We start from the raw sequence: 20086 nt of genomic DNA on the forward strand, positions 1-20086 counted from the left end.
AACTTTCTTCAGCTCAATGTGCGCAAAACTGAGGCCCTCCTGATTGGCTCACGTCAGCGCCTCCGCACCTCAGGCACCGACACCATCAGCTCCGCACTCTCCACCTCTCAAAGCCATCAGGAACCTCGGGGTTCCCCTCGACCCTGAGCTGTCCTTTCTCCCTCATATCCGCACCACAACTGGCACCGCCTTCCATCACCTCCGGAACATCGCCAGACTACGGCACTACCTCACCCCTCACGCGGCTGAAACTCTGGTCCACGCCTTTGTCACCTCAAGGCCTGGACTATGGGAACTCTCTCCTCGTCGGCCTTCCCGGCCCTCCCTCCACACTGCAGGTCATTCAGAACTCTGCAGCTCGTGTACTGTCCCGCACCAGACACCGCGACCACATCACTCCCACCCTCGCCCTCACCCTCACCCTCCCCCTCACTCCCACCTTCACTCTCACCCTCGCACTCACCCTCACTCCCACCCTCACTCCCACCCTCGCCCTCACTCCCACCCTCGCACTCACCCTCACTCCCACCCTCACCCTCACTCCCACCCTCACTCCCACCCTCGCCCTCGCTCACCTCCACTGCTCCTCATCCCCCAGAGGATCAAATTCAAGATCTTCATCCTCACCTACAAGGCCATTCCCGGCCTCGCTCCCTCCTACCTCTCCGACCTACTATCCCCCCACGTACCCTCCGTCCCTCCGGCTCCGGTCGGCCCCACATCCCCCGCCCCAATCGCCCGACCATCGGTGGCCTTCAGCCTCTCAGCCCCGAGGCTCTGGAACTCCATCCCCAGTGCCTTCGCCGCCTCCTCCCTCTCCTCCTTCAAGGCCGGTCTCAAGGCCTTTCTCTTTGACCTTCAGCCTTCAGCTCCGCTCTCGACTCTCTACCCCCTCCTCGCTCCCTCCCTTCCCTCCCCTCACCCTGACCATTTCCCCCCAATGCTCGGGACCTGACCCAACTGTACAGTGCCTCGGGACGTCCTCCCGACGTGAAAGGCGCTCTCTAAATGGAATCGTGTTGTTGTTGTTGTTTACGGTGTATCCTGTGAAGCACTTTGAGACGTCTCGAAGACGCGATAATGCGCTGTATCAAATAGGATTATTATCTGTTGGTGGGGACTACAACTCCCAGCGTCCCTCGGGGAATACAGAAGCGATATAAACTACAACCCCCAGAAAGCTTTGCGCGGTCCCGCCGCTGGGGGGGAGAAACTACATCACCCAGAAACCATCGGGCGAGGAAAGGCGGGGTGAGCTGCAAGCATGCGCAGTGCGGGCTCTCGCTCCAGCCTGAAGCGCCGACGCCTCGAAAAATCGGCAGAACACGCAACCGCCCCCCCCCCCACTCCTAAATCACGTGGATCCCGGGGGGAAGGGAGGGCCTGACAGCGAGTGTGTGTGTGTGTAGTGGGGGGGAGAGAAAGTGAGAGAAAGAGCAGTTTAAGGAGCTGAGGAGGAGGAGTCAGAGGGGCGGGTGACGTCACTGGACTGAGTGGCGCCTGCGCACTGGTGAGAAAAGCCGCCGCTCGAGCAGTGACCGTTGGTGAGGAGGTCCGCGCCTGCGCACTGACTGCTCACTCCCCCCTCACTGTCCCCCCGTTACCCCCATCACTGACCTCCCATCATGTTTGACACCAGAGCTGTGACCCACTCGGCCTTCCCCACCACTGTCTGACACCGCAGCCCCCGAGACCCTCACACATCCGGGCTCGACCCCCACCCCATCACCCGCACCCCCCCACCCGCACCCCCCCCACCCCCACCCCATCACCCGCACCCCATCACCCCCACCCCATCACCCGCACCCCATCACCCGCACCCCATCACCCCCACCCCATCACCCCACCCCATCACCCGCACCCCATCACCCGCACCCCCCCACCCGCACCCCATCACCCGCACCCCATCACCCCCACCCCATCACCCCCACCCCCCCACCCGCACCCCATCACCCGCACCCCATCACCCCCACCCCATCACCCCACCCCATCACCCGCACCCCATCACCCCCACCCCATCACCCGCACCCCATCACCCGCACCCCATCACCCGCACCCCATCACCCCCACCCCCACCCCATCACCCCCACCCCATCACCCGCACCCCATCACCCCCACCCCATCACCCCCACCCCATCACCCCCACCCCATCACCCGCACCCCATCACCCCCACCCCATCACCCCCACCCCATCACCCCCACCCCATCACCCCCACCCCATCACCCGCACCCCATCACCCCCACCCCATCACCCCCACCCCCACCCCATCACCCCCACCCCATCACCCCCACCCCATCACCCGCACCCCATCACCCCCAGTTTAGCGACCACAGAGGGTGTGCGAGTGTGTGTGGGGGTGTTATCCTCTGGACAGCCCCCAGTTAGAGCATTGTGGATGGTGTTCTGTAGCTCAGGGGTTAGAGCCCTCGCAAGCGAGAGGACCCGGGTTCAATTCCCGGGCGAGTGAAACCCCAGGTAAGTTTCTTTACTCTACACACCTCTGTTTACACAGCAGTGAGTAGGAACTTAGTCGATTGGCGGATCACTTTTACGGTGATAATAATTCCTTGAAATAATAATAAATTGGTCACTCAATCCATGATAATAATAAAAATAATATTATTGATAATAATAATCCCTCCAAAACAAAACAATAATAAATTAGTAATTTTTAACCCACGACTGTTTGTGGGACATTGCTGTGTGCATTTGGCTGCTGCGTTTCGCCCACAAATATACAGTCAATTCAGTCTATTCTGTGAAGCGCTTTAAGACATCTCAAAGATGTGATAAGGCGCTATATCAAATCCATCATTTGGATCATTATTATTTGGGGCATTTGTTTCGGCGATTTGTCCTGAAGCTAAAAAGTCCCTTGACTCCAGCCCATCCCCCCGGACAGCCCCATAGCTGTCCGAGCCAACCCGGCACACCCTCCCGGACAGGCAGAGCAGATTAGCTCAGGGCCCAGTGTGTATGAGAGAAACAGGAGCGATCACTGGCTTCAGGTCTGTGTTTCCCTTTCAGTGTATCTTACACATTTATGTACGTTTCTGTCTCTTTTATGATTCTCACTTCTCTCTCTCTGTCATCTTTGTGAGTGCATCTTTCTGTTTTTGTGGATAGGATGTCCACAAGATTCGGTTCCCCCCATGGTTTTTAATCCACAGTGCACTGAACTGAAACATAATTATATTCCTTGCCTTATCATGTCTTCGAGATGTCTCAAAATGCTTCTCAAACTGTAAAGTGAATTGACTGTATATTTTGTGGGCGAAGATGTGAAAAAATTGTATTGAGAAATACTTAGTGTTTAACTGCATTGAGACGTCCAGAGAATCGAGTTGTGTGTATGTGTGAGTGTGCGTTTGAGTGAGTGTGTGAGTTGTGTGTGAGTGAGTGAGTGAGTGCTGTGTGATTGTGAATGTGTGAGTGTGTGTAAGCGACTTGAGTGAGTGTGTGAGCATTGTAATTTTCATGGCAGATAATGATCATTATCTGTCGACATGTTAAGTGCCATATCTTCCGTAATAATAATAATAATAATAATAATCCTTGCATTTGATATAGCGCTTTTCACGTCGGGAGGACGTCCCAAAGCGCTTCACAGAACACACTGTAAAGTGAATTGACTGTATATTTGTGGGCGAACGCGGCAGCCAATTGCGCACAGCAATGTCCCACAAACAGTCGTAGATTGAAAATGACCAATTTATTATTGTTTTTGGTTTTGGAGGATTATTATTAGGGCTCTGTGTGGAGTAAGGAAACTTGCCCGAGGTTTCGCCCTCTGCCGGGGATTGTACTCAGGTCTCTCACTTGCAAAGCGAGTGCTCTAACCACTGAGCTACAGGAACATAAGAACGTAAGAAATTCTAGACGAAAAAAAGAACAAAAAGTCCATCTAGTTCCTCTTCCACCTTCCTGGCAGTCACATACACATATTTTCCAAACTATCTATATCCCATAATGTTATTCCCTGAAAGAAAACTAATCTGTATTTGAAATAACCAACATTTCCTGCTTCAGCCCTGGGGATCCTGTTCCTTAGGTTCTCTATTCACTCACTGAAATAGTGTAGATTGGTTCTGAATTTATCCCCTTCAATCGCAGGCCGTGTGTCTCTGGGTTTACTAGTCTGGTAAGTTGAAGCAGATGACATGGTCTCGATTGTCCAGCCTCTGGCTGCAGTGAGAGGCCAAATGCAGCTCTGACAGCTCCTCCGTGGTCTCGTGTCGCTCTTTTGTAACAGAGGGTAAACAGAACGTTGTGGACACCCTGTACGTCACACTCTCTTTCGTCCCCTCTCTCTCTGACTGTCTGTCTCACAGGCTTTCTCTCACTCGCTCTCCTTTGTGCAGGCGTCACTCCCGGGTTGAATGCCGAAAACCGTGGTAGTAATCGGAGGGGGAATCACTGGCCTCTCTGCCTGTTTCCACCTGACTCGAGCCACCAGCAACCCCAAGGTATGTACGTTCCTCTCAGTCTCACATTGCATGTCAGCCTGGCTCAGTGCCAGCGCTCGCTCTCTCCTCTTTCTCTCTCACCTCTGAGTCAGAAGGTTGTGGGTTCAAGCCCAGCATCGAGACTCGGAATCACAGTCTAAGCTGCGCTGTGTGGGGGCGGTGTTGTATTTTCGGAGGTTATTATATTACACGAAGGCCTCTGGATAAATCTAAGTTGATTAATGACAGAATACAACTCCTGTCCTCCCAGGTGATCCTGTTGGAGGCCAGCGGACGTCTGGGAGGTTGGGTGCAATCGACACGGACGGAGGATGGCGCCATCTTTGAACATGGTCCCAGGGGAGTCCGTCCAGCTGGCACAGTGGGGAAGAACACCCTTCAGATGGTAATAATAATAATAATCATCGCATCACAGCGCCTTATCACATCCTCCAGATGTCTCAAAGCGCTTCACAGAATATGCTGTAAAGTGTAGTGACTGTATATTTTGTGGGTGAAACGCGGCAGCCAATTGCGCACAGGAGCGTCCCATAGTCGTGGATTGAGTGACCAAATTAGACCATTATTTTAAAGGGATTATAACCCCTGGAAAGTGATCCGCTGATCGACTAACAACTTACCGCTAGTAAACAGAGGCGTGTGGAAACTTGGCTAAGGTCTCGCTCTGCCTGGAATCAAACCCGGGGCCTCTCACTTACGAGGCGAGGGTTCTAACCACTGAGCTACGGGACTCCACACTGTCAGGTTTGTGTGACTCACTTCTCTTCCTCTGTAACTGTATGTAACCAGGTCTCTGAGCTGGGCCTGGAGAACAAGCTGCTCCCAGTGCAGAAGGACAGCATCGCAGCCAAGAACCGATTTCTCTATGTTGGCGGCAAACTGTGCCGTTTGCCCTCCAGCTTCAGGTAAATGGTGTCCCCGGTGAAAGTGAGCAGGTGTCAGTGTGGTCCTATAGCGTCCTCTCACCCCTTCAACACAGCTCAAGTGACATAGTGTACAGTGAAACTCACATCAGTCTTTATAAAACGTACAATCACCTAAGTCACACATGCAGCTGAGTTCAGGCTCCTACTCCTCGTGACGAGTTGTTGTTGGGTCCCAATCAGTTTCTTATCCAAATCATTGAGATTTCTTTGTACTAATCATACTGGTCACCTCCTAACTCCCAACCCACTCCCCAACCTTCCATTACCCCCACACTCACTGTGAGAAGCGAGGCCTTGATCAGTAGACACGTGAGCAGAAGATTCTCATTTTTTTTGATTAATTACGATTCCAGTGCTTATGTGTGCACGTGTGGTGACGGGTCAGGACACATTGAATCACGGGAAACATAGTCTTGACCCGTCACCACATTCCCACTTACAGTCTGCAGTGAATTTCACCTGCGCAGGGTAGATTATTGATTAATTTGGATTTATACGACAAGTACAGTTAGCCTGCAATTTGGTCTTTGCGTAAGTCATATTAAATGTTACAATCCCGACTGATACAAATTATGTGAGTTTTACTGTATTGATCCCTGTTATTTTGGGTAAATTGAGTCGGGGGATTCAGTGGGGACGAGAGAGCAGAGAGAGAGAAGTGAAGGTGGTTGATGGGCCTTTGTATTGTGTTGATGGAGATTTCCTCTTTGTACCTTATCAATGTCGACAGTGGCATTTGCAAAACCCAGGAGCCCTTTACGAAGCCCCTGATATCGCATTTGCTTCGAGAACCACTGGTCAGCCAGAGCAAAGAGCCAGATGAAAGTGTGTACAGTTTTGCTCTCAGACGATTTGGAAAAGAGGTATGGAAATGATCCTTCAATATCAATAATAATAATAATGCTTGAATTTGATATAGCACCTTACCAGATCTTCGTGACGTCTCAAAGCGCTTCACAAGATATAATGTAAAGTGAATTGGCTGTGTGTTTTGTGGGCAAAACATTGCAACCAATTCCACACAGCAGTGTCCCCACAAACAGTTGTGGATTGAGTGCCCAAATTATTATTGTTATTATTTTGAAGGGATTGTTACTCCCAGAAAAGCAATCCACCAATCGACTAACAACTGTGTTCCTACTGACTGCTGGTAAACAGAGGCGTGTGGAGTCAGGAAACTTGCCCAACTTTTTGCCCGCCCCGGGAATCGAACCCAGGTCTCTCGCTTGCAGGGCGAGGGCTCTAACCACTGAGCTACAGGAGCCCACAATATTGTAAAAATATTGTTTACAAAAGGCAAAATATTGCAGATGGTGGAAATCCGAAATAAAATCAGAAGTGTCAGCAGGTCAGGCAGCATCTATGGAGAGAGGAAAGTGAGTTAACATTTCAGGCCGATCAATTTTCGTTCTTAAATATTGTTCGTTCTGCCTCTCAGTTCTACAGGAGAGAAGCTGGAGTCAGGAGCATCTCACTTCCATGGGGAGATAGATCCTTTGGGTCCTGTTATTACTGCGAAAGGCAGTGAGTGATAAGCAGGAGAGGTTATCTGTGCTCAACATACAATGCTGGGCGTAGGCTTAGTTACTGCTGAGAACTGATGGTCGAGTTTCCAGAATCAGGGCTTTGGCTGTGGGGTTAACAGGAGCCGAGGGGGAGGATTCCCTGCCCCCAGTGACTGGTCGGCCCTTCCAGGTCCTGACAATGATCTTTAACATGTGCTTTGCCGCTGTGGTTGAGACTGGGTTTAGGTCTTGTCTCTATGACAATTTATAATAATAATAATCCTTGCATTTGACACCGTGCCTTATCACATCTTCGAGACGTCTCAAAGCGTATTACAGGATACACTGTAAAAGGTAGTGACTGTATGTTTTATGAGCGAAATGCGGCACCCAGTTGCGCACAGCAGCGTCCCCGCAAACAGCCGTGGGTTGAGTGACCACATTATTATTGTTTTTTGAAGGAATTATTACCCCCGGAAAAGCGATTCCTCAAATCGACTAACAACTGGGTTCCTCCTGACTGCTGGAAACAGAGGAGTGTTGTGGAGTCAGGAAACTTGCCCAACTTTTTGCCCGCCCCGGGAATCAAACCCAGGTCTCGCTTGCAAGGCGAGGGCTCTAACTCCTGAGCTACAGGACTCCATGGCACAATGCTGAGAGTGGCGGCTGAGTTAATAACTCAGGGCTTGAACCCACGCACTCCTGACCCGGGTCAGATAGATTGACACATGCCCCACAGAGCCAGGCCCAAGCTCAGTGCTGAGACACACAGAGTGGATCAGTCCTGGTCTCTGTCCCCACAGTTCCCTGATCTCAGTCTCTCACCCACAGATTGCGGACAACGCCATTGACAGTCTGTGCCGCGGGATCTTTGCTGGGGATTGCCGGCAGCTCAGCCTTCGCTCTTGCTTCCCCATCCTGTACACGGCCGAACGTGGGTACGGCTCTGTCCTGCTGGGAATGCTGCTCACAGCGGGTAAGTGTGTGGCGCTGGGGGTTGGGATCAGGAGGAGGAGCGGGGAGGATAGGGGTAGGAAGGTGACGGTCGAAGAGGAGAATCTCGGCAAATGGTGCGCAAACCAATGCGCAACCGAGGTGTCCGCTTCAACCCCCAGCTGTCCTTCCTCCCCCACATCCGGTCCCTGACCAGAACGCCTTCCTCCACCTCCCCCACATTGCTCCCCTCTGACCGTACCTTACCCCAACTGCAGCCGAAACCCCGATGCGTGTGTTTGTCACCTCCCGCCTGGATTGCTCCAACCCCCTCCTCGCTGGTCTCCTCAGCTCCACCATTCACAAGATCAGCTCATTCAAAATTCTGCCGCCCACATACTGACCCCAACCAAACTCCACACCCACATCTCACAGCTCTGACCTTCCTCTTCAACTGTGCTTACATAGACCTCTCCCCCCACCCTCCCCTCAGCTCGGAGTCAGGCTCCACCACTGTCAAGCGCTCTGAGACGCTACCCTGCGTGGAGGGCACTATATAAGTGCAAGTTGTTGTTGTCTTGAGACGGGTCTTGAAGGAGGCAAAGGAGGTGAGTCAGAGGGACAGTGGGATGGAGTTCCAGAGGGTGGGGGCAGAGAGGAACCCTCACACAGGGTAGCGACCCTCGTTTGCATCCCTCTACAACTGAAACTTCATTGATCAACATCCTCCCATTCCCCTCCTCTGCTCAGTGATTCCCCTCATCATCATTAACACTTTTGATCCATTCATCATCTGTGAAAGGGACTATTTAAGTGCAAATTGTTGTTTAAAGGTACAGTCCCACCCTGTCCCTGACCCCCCCACCCTCTGCCCCCATCTGGAACTCCATCCGACAGCCTCTGTCTCCAAGACCCTCTTCTTCGACCAACTGTGCCTTCGGTCAACCTCCTACCCCCACCCTCTACCCTATCCTGATCCCAACTCCCAGCTCGGGTGCAGACCCCTGGCCGTCCAGCGCCTTAGGACGTCCTCCTGACGTGAGAGACGCTGTGTAAATGTAATGCGTTGTTATGGTGTGGAAGGGTGGCTGCTGTGGTTCAGATGAGTTTGAAGCTATGGCGGGTGGGACTGAGGAGTGGACAGTGTGGAAGTCAAAGCACTTATCATTGGATGACCTCCCGTCCAGATCAGCCACATCAGTTCAGGAGCCCGCTCATCTCCAGAGCCCTGACAGAGGGCTGGACACAGTGGTCGCTCCAGGGAGGAATGCAGACGCTTCCTGAAGCCTTGGAGGATGATCTACGGAAAAACAGCGTCGAAATCCATCGGGATACAACAGTCAGCAAGATAGAACCGCAGAGCAATGGCAGTTGGAAGGTGAGGTGGCACATTCCTGTACATCGTCCACAGTGATCCCAGGTCAGTCACACACAGTAAAGCCCACACTGTGCCATCCACACAGGTGGGTCAGCTTCACCATAGAATAAAGCTCCCTCTACACTGTGCGTCCGTCCACACTCCCAGGTCAGGGTTAGAGACACAGTAAAGCCCTCTACACTGTGCGTCCACACTCCCAAGGCGGGGACAGTGACAGAGGAAGATAAAATGTTGAACATGGTTTCAAAAACAGAACCTTAAAGAATTTTGAGAAGTATTAAATATAGATTCTAGTGAAACCCAAAATCAAATCAAATTTTTCCTTGTTTCCAGTACATCGACACAACACAGTCACTCTACATTATATGTGACACCCCACCAGTATATCCTGTGAGTCCTGACATGAATTGCTGTATTACCAAATGGAAAGATTAACGGTTGTTATAAACTCCTGATTAGATTCCAGTTTGTGACTCACTCCCACAATCTGTTATTCTGCATCTAAATCCCCTAAACTCTGAATTACATTCCAATCTATCATTTGCTCCTGAAATATTTTATGTGTATATTGGAACTACAGAAAATTACTGCACTGAAGAAGCCCAATCATCCCATTGTGTCTGATATATATTCAATCTTTTATAATAAGAATATAATTCCCAAACCCTTCAGTTAACAACAACAACATTACATTTGTATAGCGCCTTTCATGTCGGGAGGACGTCCCAAGACGCAGGTTACAGGATCTTTTAAGTTTCCTTTTATTCTGTTTTTCTCCCCATTTCAGATAAATCTAGAAAACGGCTCCATCAGAGCAGATCACGTCATCTCTGCTGTCTCTTCGCGAGGTGAGTCCTGACCAGTGTCTTACACACACTCCCGGTCACCTGAGGCAGCACATATCACACTGTTATACAGTCTATCATTTATCCAACAACAACACATTACAATTCCACGGAGCCTTTCATGTCAGGAGGACGTCCCAGGGCGCTGGACAGTCAGGGATCCGCACCCGAGCTGGTGGTTGGGATCAGGAGGGATGGAGGGTGGGGGGGGGGGTAAGATGGTGACTGAAGACACAGTCTAAGAGGAGGGGCTTGAGTCGGATCTTGAAGGAGGTGAGGGAGGGCCGAGGCCGAGGGACTGCGGGATGGAGTTCCAGAGGGTGGGGGCAGAGAGACTGCCAATGGTGGGGCTGGCGAGGCGGGGGACGTGAAGCCGGCCGGAGCCCGCTGACCGGGGGGAGGGAGCAGGCAGGTGGGTAGAATCCCGGCCACGAGGAGTAAATAAATGATGATTTATATTCAATCCCCCGGTTTATAGCGGTAGGGATGTTATATTGGAACAGGACAGTAAGTGCTCTGTATGGCCACAGCGTCTATTGTTAGGTCTGTTGTGTTCTCCATTGTAAGAAGTTACACTTTACATTGGATCCTGTGAAGTGCTTTGAGACGTCTCGAAGACGCTGTATCAAAGGCAAGGATTATTATTATTATTATTTCTACCTGCCATCTTGTCCCTCGTGTTGTTTGTTCTGTGACTGTGTCTGTGCTGCTCAGCGCTGAGCTGCCTCCTCCCTCCGTCCCTCGAGGCCCTGGCATCGGAGCTACGCCAGATCAGCAGTGCCAGCGTGGCCGTGGTCAACCTGGAGTACCAGGGCAACGTGCTGCCCATCACGGTAAGAGCTGTCTCTCTCTCTCTCTCCTCTCTCTCTCTCACTCTCACACACAGAGGATGCAGTTCAAGATCCTCACCTTCTAAGCCCCTCATGGCTTCGCTCCCCCCGACGTCTGCGACCTCCTAACCCTCTACCATCCTGCTTGCTCCCTGCGCTCAGCGGGCTCCGGCCTGCGCCACACCCCCCGCCATTGTCGGGCGGGGCTTCAGCCTCTGTGCCCCCACCCTCTGGAACTCCCATCCCACAATCCCTCCCCCTCACCCCCTCCTTTGCCTCCTTTAAGACCCGTCTCAAGCCCCTCCTCTTTGACTGTGCCTTTTGGTCGCCCTCCTCTGCCCCCCCGACCTCTCTGACCTCCTCTCTCCTCACAACAGTACCCATTGCCTTTGTTCCTCCGGGTCTGACCTCCTCCTCATCCCCCGAGTCCTCCGCTCCCCCCTCGGTCTCTTCAGCCACTGTGCCCCGAGGCTCTGGAACTCCCTTCCTCACTCCCTTCATCTCGTCCCCTCTCTTCCTATTTTCAGGTCTCTGCTGAAGATGTTTCTTTCCGACTGCGCCTTTGGTCACTTCCCCCCCCCCCCGCTCCCCCTCCCCTGGCTCCTCCCTCCCCCTGGCTCCCCCCTCCCCCCAGCTCCCCCTCCCCTGGCTCCCCCCTCCCCCTGGCTCCTCCCCCTCCCCCTGGCTCCTCCCCCTCCCCCCAGCTCGCCCCTCCCCTGGCTCCCCCTCCCCTGGCTCCTCCCCCTCCCCTGGCTCCTCCCCTCCCCCAGCTCGGCCCCTCCCCCCCTCCCCCCCCCCCCGGCTATCCCCCTTCCCCTGGCTCCTCCCCAGGCTCCTCCCCTTCCCCTGGCTCCCCCCCTCCCCAGGCTCCCCCCTCCCCTAGCTCCTCCCCTTCCCTGGCTCCTCCCCTCCCCTGGCTCCTCCCCCTCCCCAGCCCCTCCTCCTCCCTTGGCCCCTCCCTTGACTCCTACCTCCCCCTGGCTCCACCCCCCTGGCTCCTCCTCCTCCCCTGGCTCCTCCCCCTCCCCTGGCTCCTCCCCGAGCTCGGCCTCGGGATCCGTTACTGTGAAGCTCTGAGACGCCGCCTGGTGTGGAGGGCACTATATAAGTCCAAGTTGTTGTATATATGTCACATCATTGAGACATCTCAAAGCGCTTCACAGAATACTCTGTAGTGGTGTAACTGTATTTTGCACATTTCCTTTTACACACAATAAAATCTTAAAGTGCTTGAGAGGGAATAATAATCTAATGTTCCTTGCATTTGACATAGTGCCTTATTATATCATTGAGACGATTCACAGCGCTTCACAGGATATATTATGAAGTGGAGTGACTGTGTATTCTGTGGGCGAAACGATGTGAAGACGTGAAAACCCTTTCACAGTGGGAAGTTGACCAAGTAGACCAAGTACAATTCATAATTGTAATTATGAATAAAGGGAGAGGTGTGAGAATCCAGGATTTTGGAAGGAAGTTCAAAAAGAGTGGGTCATCATGGCTGAAAGCTCGGTTACCAGCAATGGGGTGGAGTGACATGCAGCAGGTCAGGATCTGCGGAGTGGTGGGAGTGAGTGAGCGAGAGAGAGTGAGGCTGGTTGAGGTTGCAGAGATAAGAGGATAGAGCCACGACTTACAGGCCAGGTTCTCGTTGGTTCCAATCCAGGTTCATTCTGAACAGAGGAGACGAGGGAAATGGTGGGATAGATAGTAATTTAACTGGAAGATGATTTCTCTCCTTGCTCCTCTCCCAAGTATCTATCGCCCTCTTAGGGACATAGGAATTACTAGACGATAAAAGACCATCTAGTTCACCTTCTTCATCCTGGCAATCACCTGCTACAATAATGGAGATGTTGGCAACAATTAATTCTGTATGAATCAGTCTACAAACTCCAGTGATCCCCTAACTGGCCAAGTAATTTCTGTTTCTCAGCAGTAAATAGGAACCCAGTTGTTAGTCAATTGTCGGATTGCCTTTCCAGGGGTAATAATTCCTTCAAAAATAAATTTAAAAAATAAGTTGGTCACTTAATCCACGACCGTTTGTGAGACGCTACTGTGCGCATTTGACTGCCGCGTTTCGCCCACAAAATATGCGGTCAATTCAGTATATTCTGTGAAGGGCTTTGAGGCGTCTCAAAGACATGATGAGGGGCTGTATCAAATGCAAGGATTATTATTATTATTACTACTGTGTCTCTATTTAAACCTCCCAATTGACTCTGTGACTGGACAAGTCATGTTTTCATAGTCCTGAGTCTGAAGAAATCCTGTCTCTGCTGCAGGGGTTTGGACACCTGGTCCCGTCGATGGAGAGCAGGGGTGTCCTGGGCGTAGTTTATGACTCGTGTTTATTTCCGGAGCAGGACCGAGCTGGAGCTCCCAGCACCCGGGTCACGGTGAGTCACCTGCTCAGCTGTTTGTCCCAAAGCAACTCTGAACCACAGGTGTAACAGGACACACAGCGAGTTACTGGTTAGACCCCTCGCCTTGCAAGCGAGAGGACCTGGGCTCGATTCCCGGGCAGTTCGGGGCGTAACATTGGGTAAATTTCCTTACCCCACATGCCTTTGTTTACCGAACAGTAAGTAGGAACCCAATTATTAGTTGATTGGCGGATAATAATTCCTTCCAAAAAAAATTTATTTGGTCACTCAATCCGCAGCTATTTGTCGTGGATTGATGCTGTGTGCAATTGGCTGTCGCATTTCGCCCACAAAATACACAGTCATTACATTTTGCAGTATGTTCTGTAGCTCTAACACAGGACTCCACAGCTTATTTCGCCCAAAAATATACGGTCAATTCACTTTACAGTCAGTGAAGCTCTTTGAGACGTCGAGAAGACGTGCAAAGCACTGTATCAAATGCAAGGATTGTTATTATATATAATATATTTTCCTCAGGGTTGTTAAAGCGTGAAATTACTGAGACCGAGAGCCTAGTGTTTCAAAGGGAATCGGATCAACCTTTGCAGATGTGACAGAGCAAGTTGGCGGGTCACTGGTCTAAGGTATAGATCAGCCATGATCTTATAGAATGGCAGAACAGGCTCGAGGGGCTGAATGGCCTCTTCCTGTTTCTGTGACTTGTGTCTAGTACAATTGTGCACAGTGACATCCCACAAACAACCACAAACAAGCGACTATTTGTATTGGGGGAGTGTTGGGCAGGTGTGTGGTTGTGGTGCTGCAGTGATGATGGGGGTTATTGATGTTCACAGGTGATGCTGGGCGGGGCGTGGTTCCATGAGGCTTTCGGCAGCCCTGAGCAAGCCAACCACAAGGAGCTGCTGGCGGTCGCCAAGGAAACCATCCGTACACACCTGGGGGTGAGCGCTGAGCCTCTCCGCTCAATCCTCAACATCCAACAGGTAGGTCACTGCCACCGGCTCAGCCACAGCACAGAGTAAAGCTCCTCTACACTGTGCATCTGTCCACACTCCCAGGTCAGGGTTACAGACACAGTAAAGCTCCTCTACACTGTGCGTCCACACTCCCAGGTCAGGGTTACAGACACAGTAAAGCTCCTCTACACTGTGTGTCCACATTCCCAGGTCAGGGTTAGAGACACAGTAACACACAGTCACTACACTCCCAGGTCAGGGTTACAGACACAGTAAAGCTCCCTCTACACTGTGCGTCCGTCCACACTCCCAGGTCAGGGTAAGAGACACAGTAAAGCCCTCTACACTGTCATCTCTGTCCTCACAGCTCCTCTCAATCTCTGCTGTTCCAGTCGAAAAAGCCAAAATTGAGCTGCTTCTGGTTCTCTTTGCCGGTCACAGAAACATTTGAGTTTGATTATTTTCAGGACTCAATCGCCCAGTACGCAGTGGGGCACTGGAAACGTCTAGGTGAGGATATGTACTTTGTATAATGCCCAGGTCCTAGAGTTAAAAGAACGATTTATCTAACTTTATCTGTAACAAACGTTCCCTGGGGTGGATTTGCCAAACTTAAAAGGATATATAATGAGTTCTTAACCCTGTCGTTCAGTGTGTTCAGCTGATTGGTCAGCAAAAGAGAAGGGAGTTTCTCCTCGTGTCCTGGCCAACAATTCTGCTAAGAAATTGGTCATTTACCTCTTGTCTGTTTGCTTGACGTTGCTGTCTGCAAACTGGCTACTGATTTTGCCTACAAAATGCAGTCACCAGAGTAATAATGTAATAATCCTTACATTTAATACAGAGCCTTATTATGTTTTCAGATGTCTCAAACAACTTAATAATAATAATCCCGGCATTTGATATAGCGCTTTTCATGTCTTCTCGACGTCTCAAATCGCTTCACAGAATAGATTGTAAAGTGAATTGACTGTATATTTGTGGGCGAAATGCGGCTGCCAATTGCGCACAGCAGTGTCCCACAAACAGTCGTGGATTGAAATGACCAATTTATTATTTTTTTTAGGGATTATTATCAGGCGTGTGGAGTAAGGAAACTTGCCCAAGGTTTCGCGCTGCCGGGAATCAAACCCAGGTCTCTCGCTTGCGAAGCGAGTGCTCTAACCATTGAGCTACAGGGCTCTAGAATTTCCCAGAATGTACTACAGAGTGAATTGACTGTGTATTTTGTGGGCAAAACACAGCAGCCAATTGCACACAGCAGCGTCCCAAAAACAGTCATGTATTGAATGACAATTTTTTTTGAAGGCATTATTACCCTCGGAAAGTGATCCATCAATTGACTAACAGCCAGGTTCCTACTTACTGCTAGTAAACAGAAGTCTGTGTTTGTGTGGAGTAAGGAACTTGCCTATGGTTTCGAGAATCAAACCTGGGTCCTCTCGCTTGCGAGGCGAGTGTTCTAACCACAAAGCTACAGGACTCCACTAACAGGACTCCACTACAGTACTTCCCTTGGAGCATTTTAGTATTATAGGGCTGGGCTGTGTGTCTGCTGCCCTCTGTCTGTGTCTTTCTCACTGTGTGTGTGTCTCCCTCTCTCCTTTCCTCACAGATACCATCTACAACATCATCTCTGATCACGCGTTGGGTCTGAGTCTGACGGGAGCTTCCTATGAGGGTGTCTCAGTGAACGACTGCATTTTTAATGCCCGAAATATTGTGGAAAAGCTATTTAGCTAACGCTCACGCCTGAACAGCTTTCTCTGTCTCCTTCGCCTAGTTTTACAGATAGATTTAGCTAGAGATGATTGATCGTGAGCTGCTCTTACACACCAGAGGTTACTGCTATGAAATGGGAACTCTTTAAGCTGTGAGGTTACTGACCTGCGATCTCTATACGGACAGTGTAGAGAGAGCTCTACGCTGTATCTAAGCTGTGCTGTGGCTGATCTGTGGTATCAGGTTACTGTTAGGCAATTGTTTTAGATTTTATCGATAATATTCAATCATTGACATGATTCCTGGTGACAAATATTGGAATAAACCTTTTTATAAAATTTAACAATAATTCAATAAAGGCTGGAAATTCTTGGCAATTATCTTACAACGATGCTGTGAATAAATTGTCGTTACCATATTTTAATCTACTTCAATCAGTTTGATCCATTCAGACTCACACACCTTTTTATATCCACGTACTGAGATCAGGAGACACTGAGGTATAAATATAAACAATAGTGTGTATTTATATAGCGTCCTTCACACCGAGTAATGTCTCGGACCACTGAACATCCAAGAATATGGAGCCCTGCAGCTCAGTGGTGAGAGCACTCATCTCGCAAGGGAGAGGACCAGGTTCGATTTCCGGCCGTGAGAATCCTTAGGCAAGTTTCCTCACTCCACACGCCTTCGTTTACCAGCAGTAACTAGGAACCCAGTTGTTAGTCCACTGGCGGATCACTTTTCCGAGGGTAATAATCCCTTCAAATAAATAATAATTTGGTCGCTCAATCCTCAGCTATTTGTGGGACGTTGCTGTGCCCAATTGGCTGCCATGTTTTGGCCAACAAAATACACTGAGACGGTTCTTTCACCCCTATATGTACATCCACGATATGGCTCGTTCTCCCTTGTAGAGTGTCCTGGGTGGTTTGTGTTCAATCCTCACTAATGAATGTAAGTCTCCATAACTGGGTGTAATTTGACTAATGAGTGCTTCCACATTGACAGGTGCTACCAATTGCTATGGAATTAAAGCAAATTGGGAAGCTTCAGTCAATCAGAGGTTTAGTTTACACCTCGTGACCAAGGCTGAATCTGTTTGTGTATTCCCTCTTTTGATTTGTACAGAAAGCTCAAATTAAGCACGGTTAAGTTAACTCAACAGAATTTTATTGTAGTTTTGATGAAATCCACAACCCTTGACATTAAATCTTCAACAACGTGATAAAAATCAACAAACACAACTATGAGATAACAAAACACAGACGCGGGAAATTTTAAACAGAAACAGAGGTCGCTGGGAACACTCAGCAGGTCAGGCAGCATCTATGGAGAAAGTAAAGTGAGTCAACATCTCAGGTCAACTGTAAGGTTATTGTATTTTTCAGGGAAGCCTGGATTGTCCATTGCAGGGAGTCTCCAGCTATTCTATGTTTACCCCCCCACTCCCCCAACTCCCAATCAACCAATCCCTGTACCACCTCCCCACCAACAGCCAACCACACAAACCCAAAAGAGCACTGCACTTCCTCACGTCCCAGTGTCCTGCCCGACAATCCTCCAGATAAAATTGGCCATTCACTTCATGGCTTGGCGGATCGCTTTTCCGGGGATAATAATACTTCAAAAAAAAAATTTGGTTACTCAATCTATGACTGTTTGCGGCACATTGCTATGCGCAATTGGCTGCCACATTTCACCCACAAGTATGCAGTCACTACACCACAGTATATTCAGTGAAGCACTTTGAGATGTCTTGAAGACATGATAAGGCACTATATCAAATGTAAGATTATTATTATTAAGGCTGTTTGAGAGATATGGCCTTGTGCAAAATTGGCTGTTGCACTTGCAAACAAATAAGGTTTCTGCTGTTTACAATTCCCTGTGAAGTGCCTTGAGACAACAAGAACAAATTGCACTTATATTGCACTTCTCACTTCAGGAGGGGGCAAGGTGGGGGGGTTAAGGCAGGGAGTTCCAGAGTTTCGGAGCGTAGTGGCTGGAGAGCCACTGACGGTGAAGCGGAGGAGACGAGGGATGTGCAGAAGTCACAGCAAAAGCAACAAATGACTGACCTGCTCACAGGTATCTGGTTACATGCAATACCTTCTGTACAACTGCGATAATTCATACAAAGTTTTCCCACACATTGTTCCAGAGAGGCTCTGCTGACAATGTGAAAGAAGCTCTCAACACACAAATCAGCTGAAGGACATTCATGCCCCAGTGGCCCAATGGATAAGGCACTGGCCTAAGCCAGGGATTGTGGGTTCAAGTCCCACCTGTGGTGAATTCATGTTTTCAGCAATTAAACCTGATGTTTGTCCCATTATTGTGCATCATGGAAATGATATCCTGTCAGACCAGCTCTGTCTTGCAGTGAAAATGTCGCAATTTTATTTGGAGGCAGTTCACTTTCACACAACAATTTCTCACCGGCACTAAGTCAGTGAGTGACCAATATTAATGTTGTGGAATCCTGCAGCCTAGTGGTTAGAGCACTCGCCTCTCAACTGAGAGGACGCAGCTTCGATTTCCAGCCAAAACCTTAGGCAAATTTCCTTACTCCACACACCTGTTTAACTATCAGTAAGTGAGAACCCAGATGTTAGTCAATTGTCGGTTTCCAGGGGTAATAATACCTCCAGAAAAATGTCACTCAATCCACAACTGTTTGTGCGACACTGCTGTGCGTAATCAGCTGCCACATTTCACCCACAAAATACAGTCATTATACTTTATAGTATATCCTGTGAAGCAGTTTGAGAAGTCTCAACAATGTGATAAGGCGATAAGGCAATCAAATGCAACGATTATTATTATTACAGAGAGCAGAGAGTGGTGGTGAACGGTTGTTTTTCTGACTGGAGGGAAGTGCAGTGGTGCAGGGGTCGGTATTGGGGCCACTGCTGTTTGTGATCTATATAAATGACTGGACTTGGGTATAGGGAGCACAAGTTTGCAGATGAAACTGAGCTGGAAAAGTAGGAAACAGTGAGGAGGATAGTAACCGACTGCAAACGGACACAGACAGACTGGTAACGTGGGCAGACACGGGGCGGATGAAGTTTAATGTGGAGAAATGTGAAATGATGCATTTTGTGAGGAAGAACGAGGAGAGAAAATATAAGCTGATGGTATAATCTTAAAGGGGGTGAAGGAACAGAGAGACCTGGGGGTTCACCTTTGAAGGTGGAGGACAGGTAGATAAACCTGTAAAAAGAAGCATATGGGATACTACGCTTTATAAACAGAAGCATAGAATATAAAAGTCAGGAAAATACGATGAACCTTTATATAAAACACTGGTTAGGCCTCAGCGAGAAACTGTGTTCAGCTCAGGGCCTCACACAGTAGGAAGGATGTCAAGGCATTGGAGAGGGAGCAAAGGAGATTTCCCAGGATGGTACCAGGAATGAGGGTCCTCAGTGATCAGGAGAAGCCGGAGAAGCCGGGATTATTCTCCTTGGAACAGAGAAGGTTAAGAGGAGACTTAATAGAAGTTTCCAAAATGATAAAGGGATTTGATAGGGTGAACTGGAGAAACTGTTCCCACTGGCGGGTGGGTCGGTAACCCGAGGACACCAATTTAAAATATTTATTAAAATAAACAGAGGGGGGGGGAGGAGAAATGTTTTCACACAACGAGTTGTTGGAATCTGGAATGCATTGCCTGAAAGGCCGGTGGGAACCAATTCCATAACAACTTTTAAGAGAAGTAGATCATTATTTGGGGAGGACAGTGAAAGCATTTCAGACCCGAGTGGAGGGGAAGGGGGGGTGACCAATGGCATGATCGAAGAGGAGGGTCTTGAGGCTAAGGAGGGGGTGAGGCGGAGTAACTGGGGGATGGAGTTCCAGAGGTTGGGGGCAGAGTGGCTGAAGGCTCTCCCGCCAATGGTGGGGCGGGTGGGTCGGGGGACATCGATCAGACCAGAGCCGGCTGAGCGGAGGGAACGGGCGGATTGGTAGGGGGTTAGGAGGTCACAGAGGAAGGGTGGGGCGAGGCAATGGAGGGGTTTGTAGGTGAGGACCAGGATCTTGAACTGGATCCCCTGAAGGATAGGGAGTCAATGGAGTCGAGCGAGAATGGGGGCGATGGGGTCACGGGGTTGGGTTGAAGGG

General features: G+C 50.0%; 1 protein-coding gene across 8 annotated transcripts; it reads left to right on the plus strand.

The window, feature by feature from the left end:
* The first annotated feature begins 1390 nt into the window (after positions 1-1390).
* ppox (protoporphyrinogen oxidase) lies at positions 1391-16383 on the plus strand. 8 transcript variants are annotated; one of them, XM_007910151.2, is made up of 14 exons: positions 1391-1510; positions 4115-4142; positions 4363-4467; positions 4718-4852; positions 5257-5372; positions 6124-6256; positions 7730-7874; positions 9019-9209; positions 9997-10057; positions 10769-10887; positions 13173-13286; positions 14111-14260; positions 14701-14743; positions 15849-16383. In XM_007910151.2, exons 3-14 carry the CDS (start codon positions 4381-4383, stop codon positions 15974-15976), a joined length of 1422 nt encoding a protein of 473 aa, XP_007908342.1. In that variant the 5' UTR covers positions 1391-1510; positions 4115-4142; positions 4363-4380; the 3' UTR covers positions 15977-16383. The 8 variants fall into 8 exon arrangements, with proteins under 8 accessions (XP_007908342.1, XP_007908338.1, XP_007908340.1 ...); XM_042345009.1 differs by lacking the exon at positions 1391-1510 and adding an exon at positions 2909-3009; XM_007910147.2 differs by lacking the exon at positions 4115-4142 and having other exon boundaries at positions 1391-1544.
* The last annotated feature ends 3703 nt before the right edge of the window (positions 16384-20086 follow it).

The sequence above is a fragment of the Callorhinchus milii genome, unplaced genomic scaffold (assembly GCF_018977255.1).
Source record: "Callorhinchus milii isolate IMCB2004 unplaced genomic scaffold, IMCB_Cmil_1.0 Scaffold31, whole genome shotgun sequence".
NCBI lineage: Eukaryota > Metazoa > Chordata > Chondrichthyes > Chimaeriformes > Callorhinchidae > Callorhinchus > Callorhinchus milii.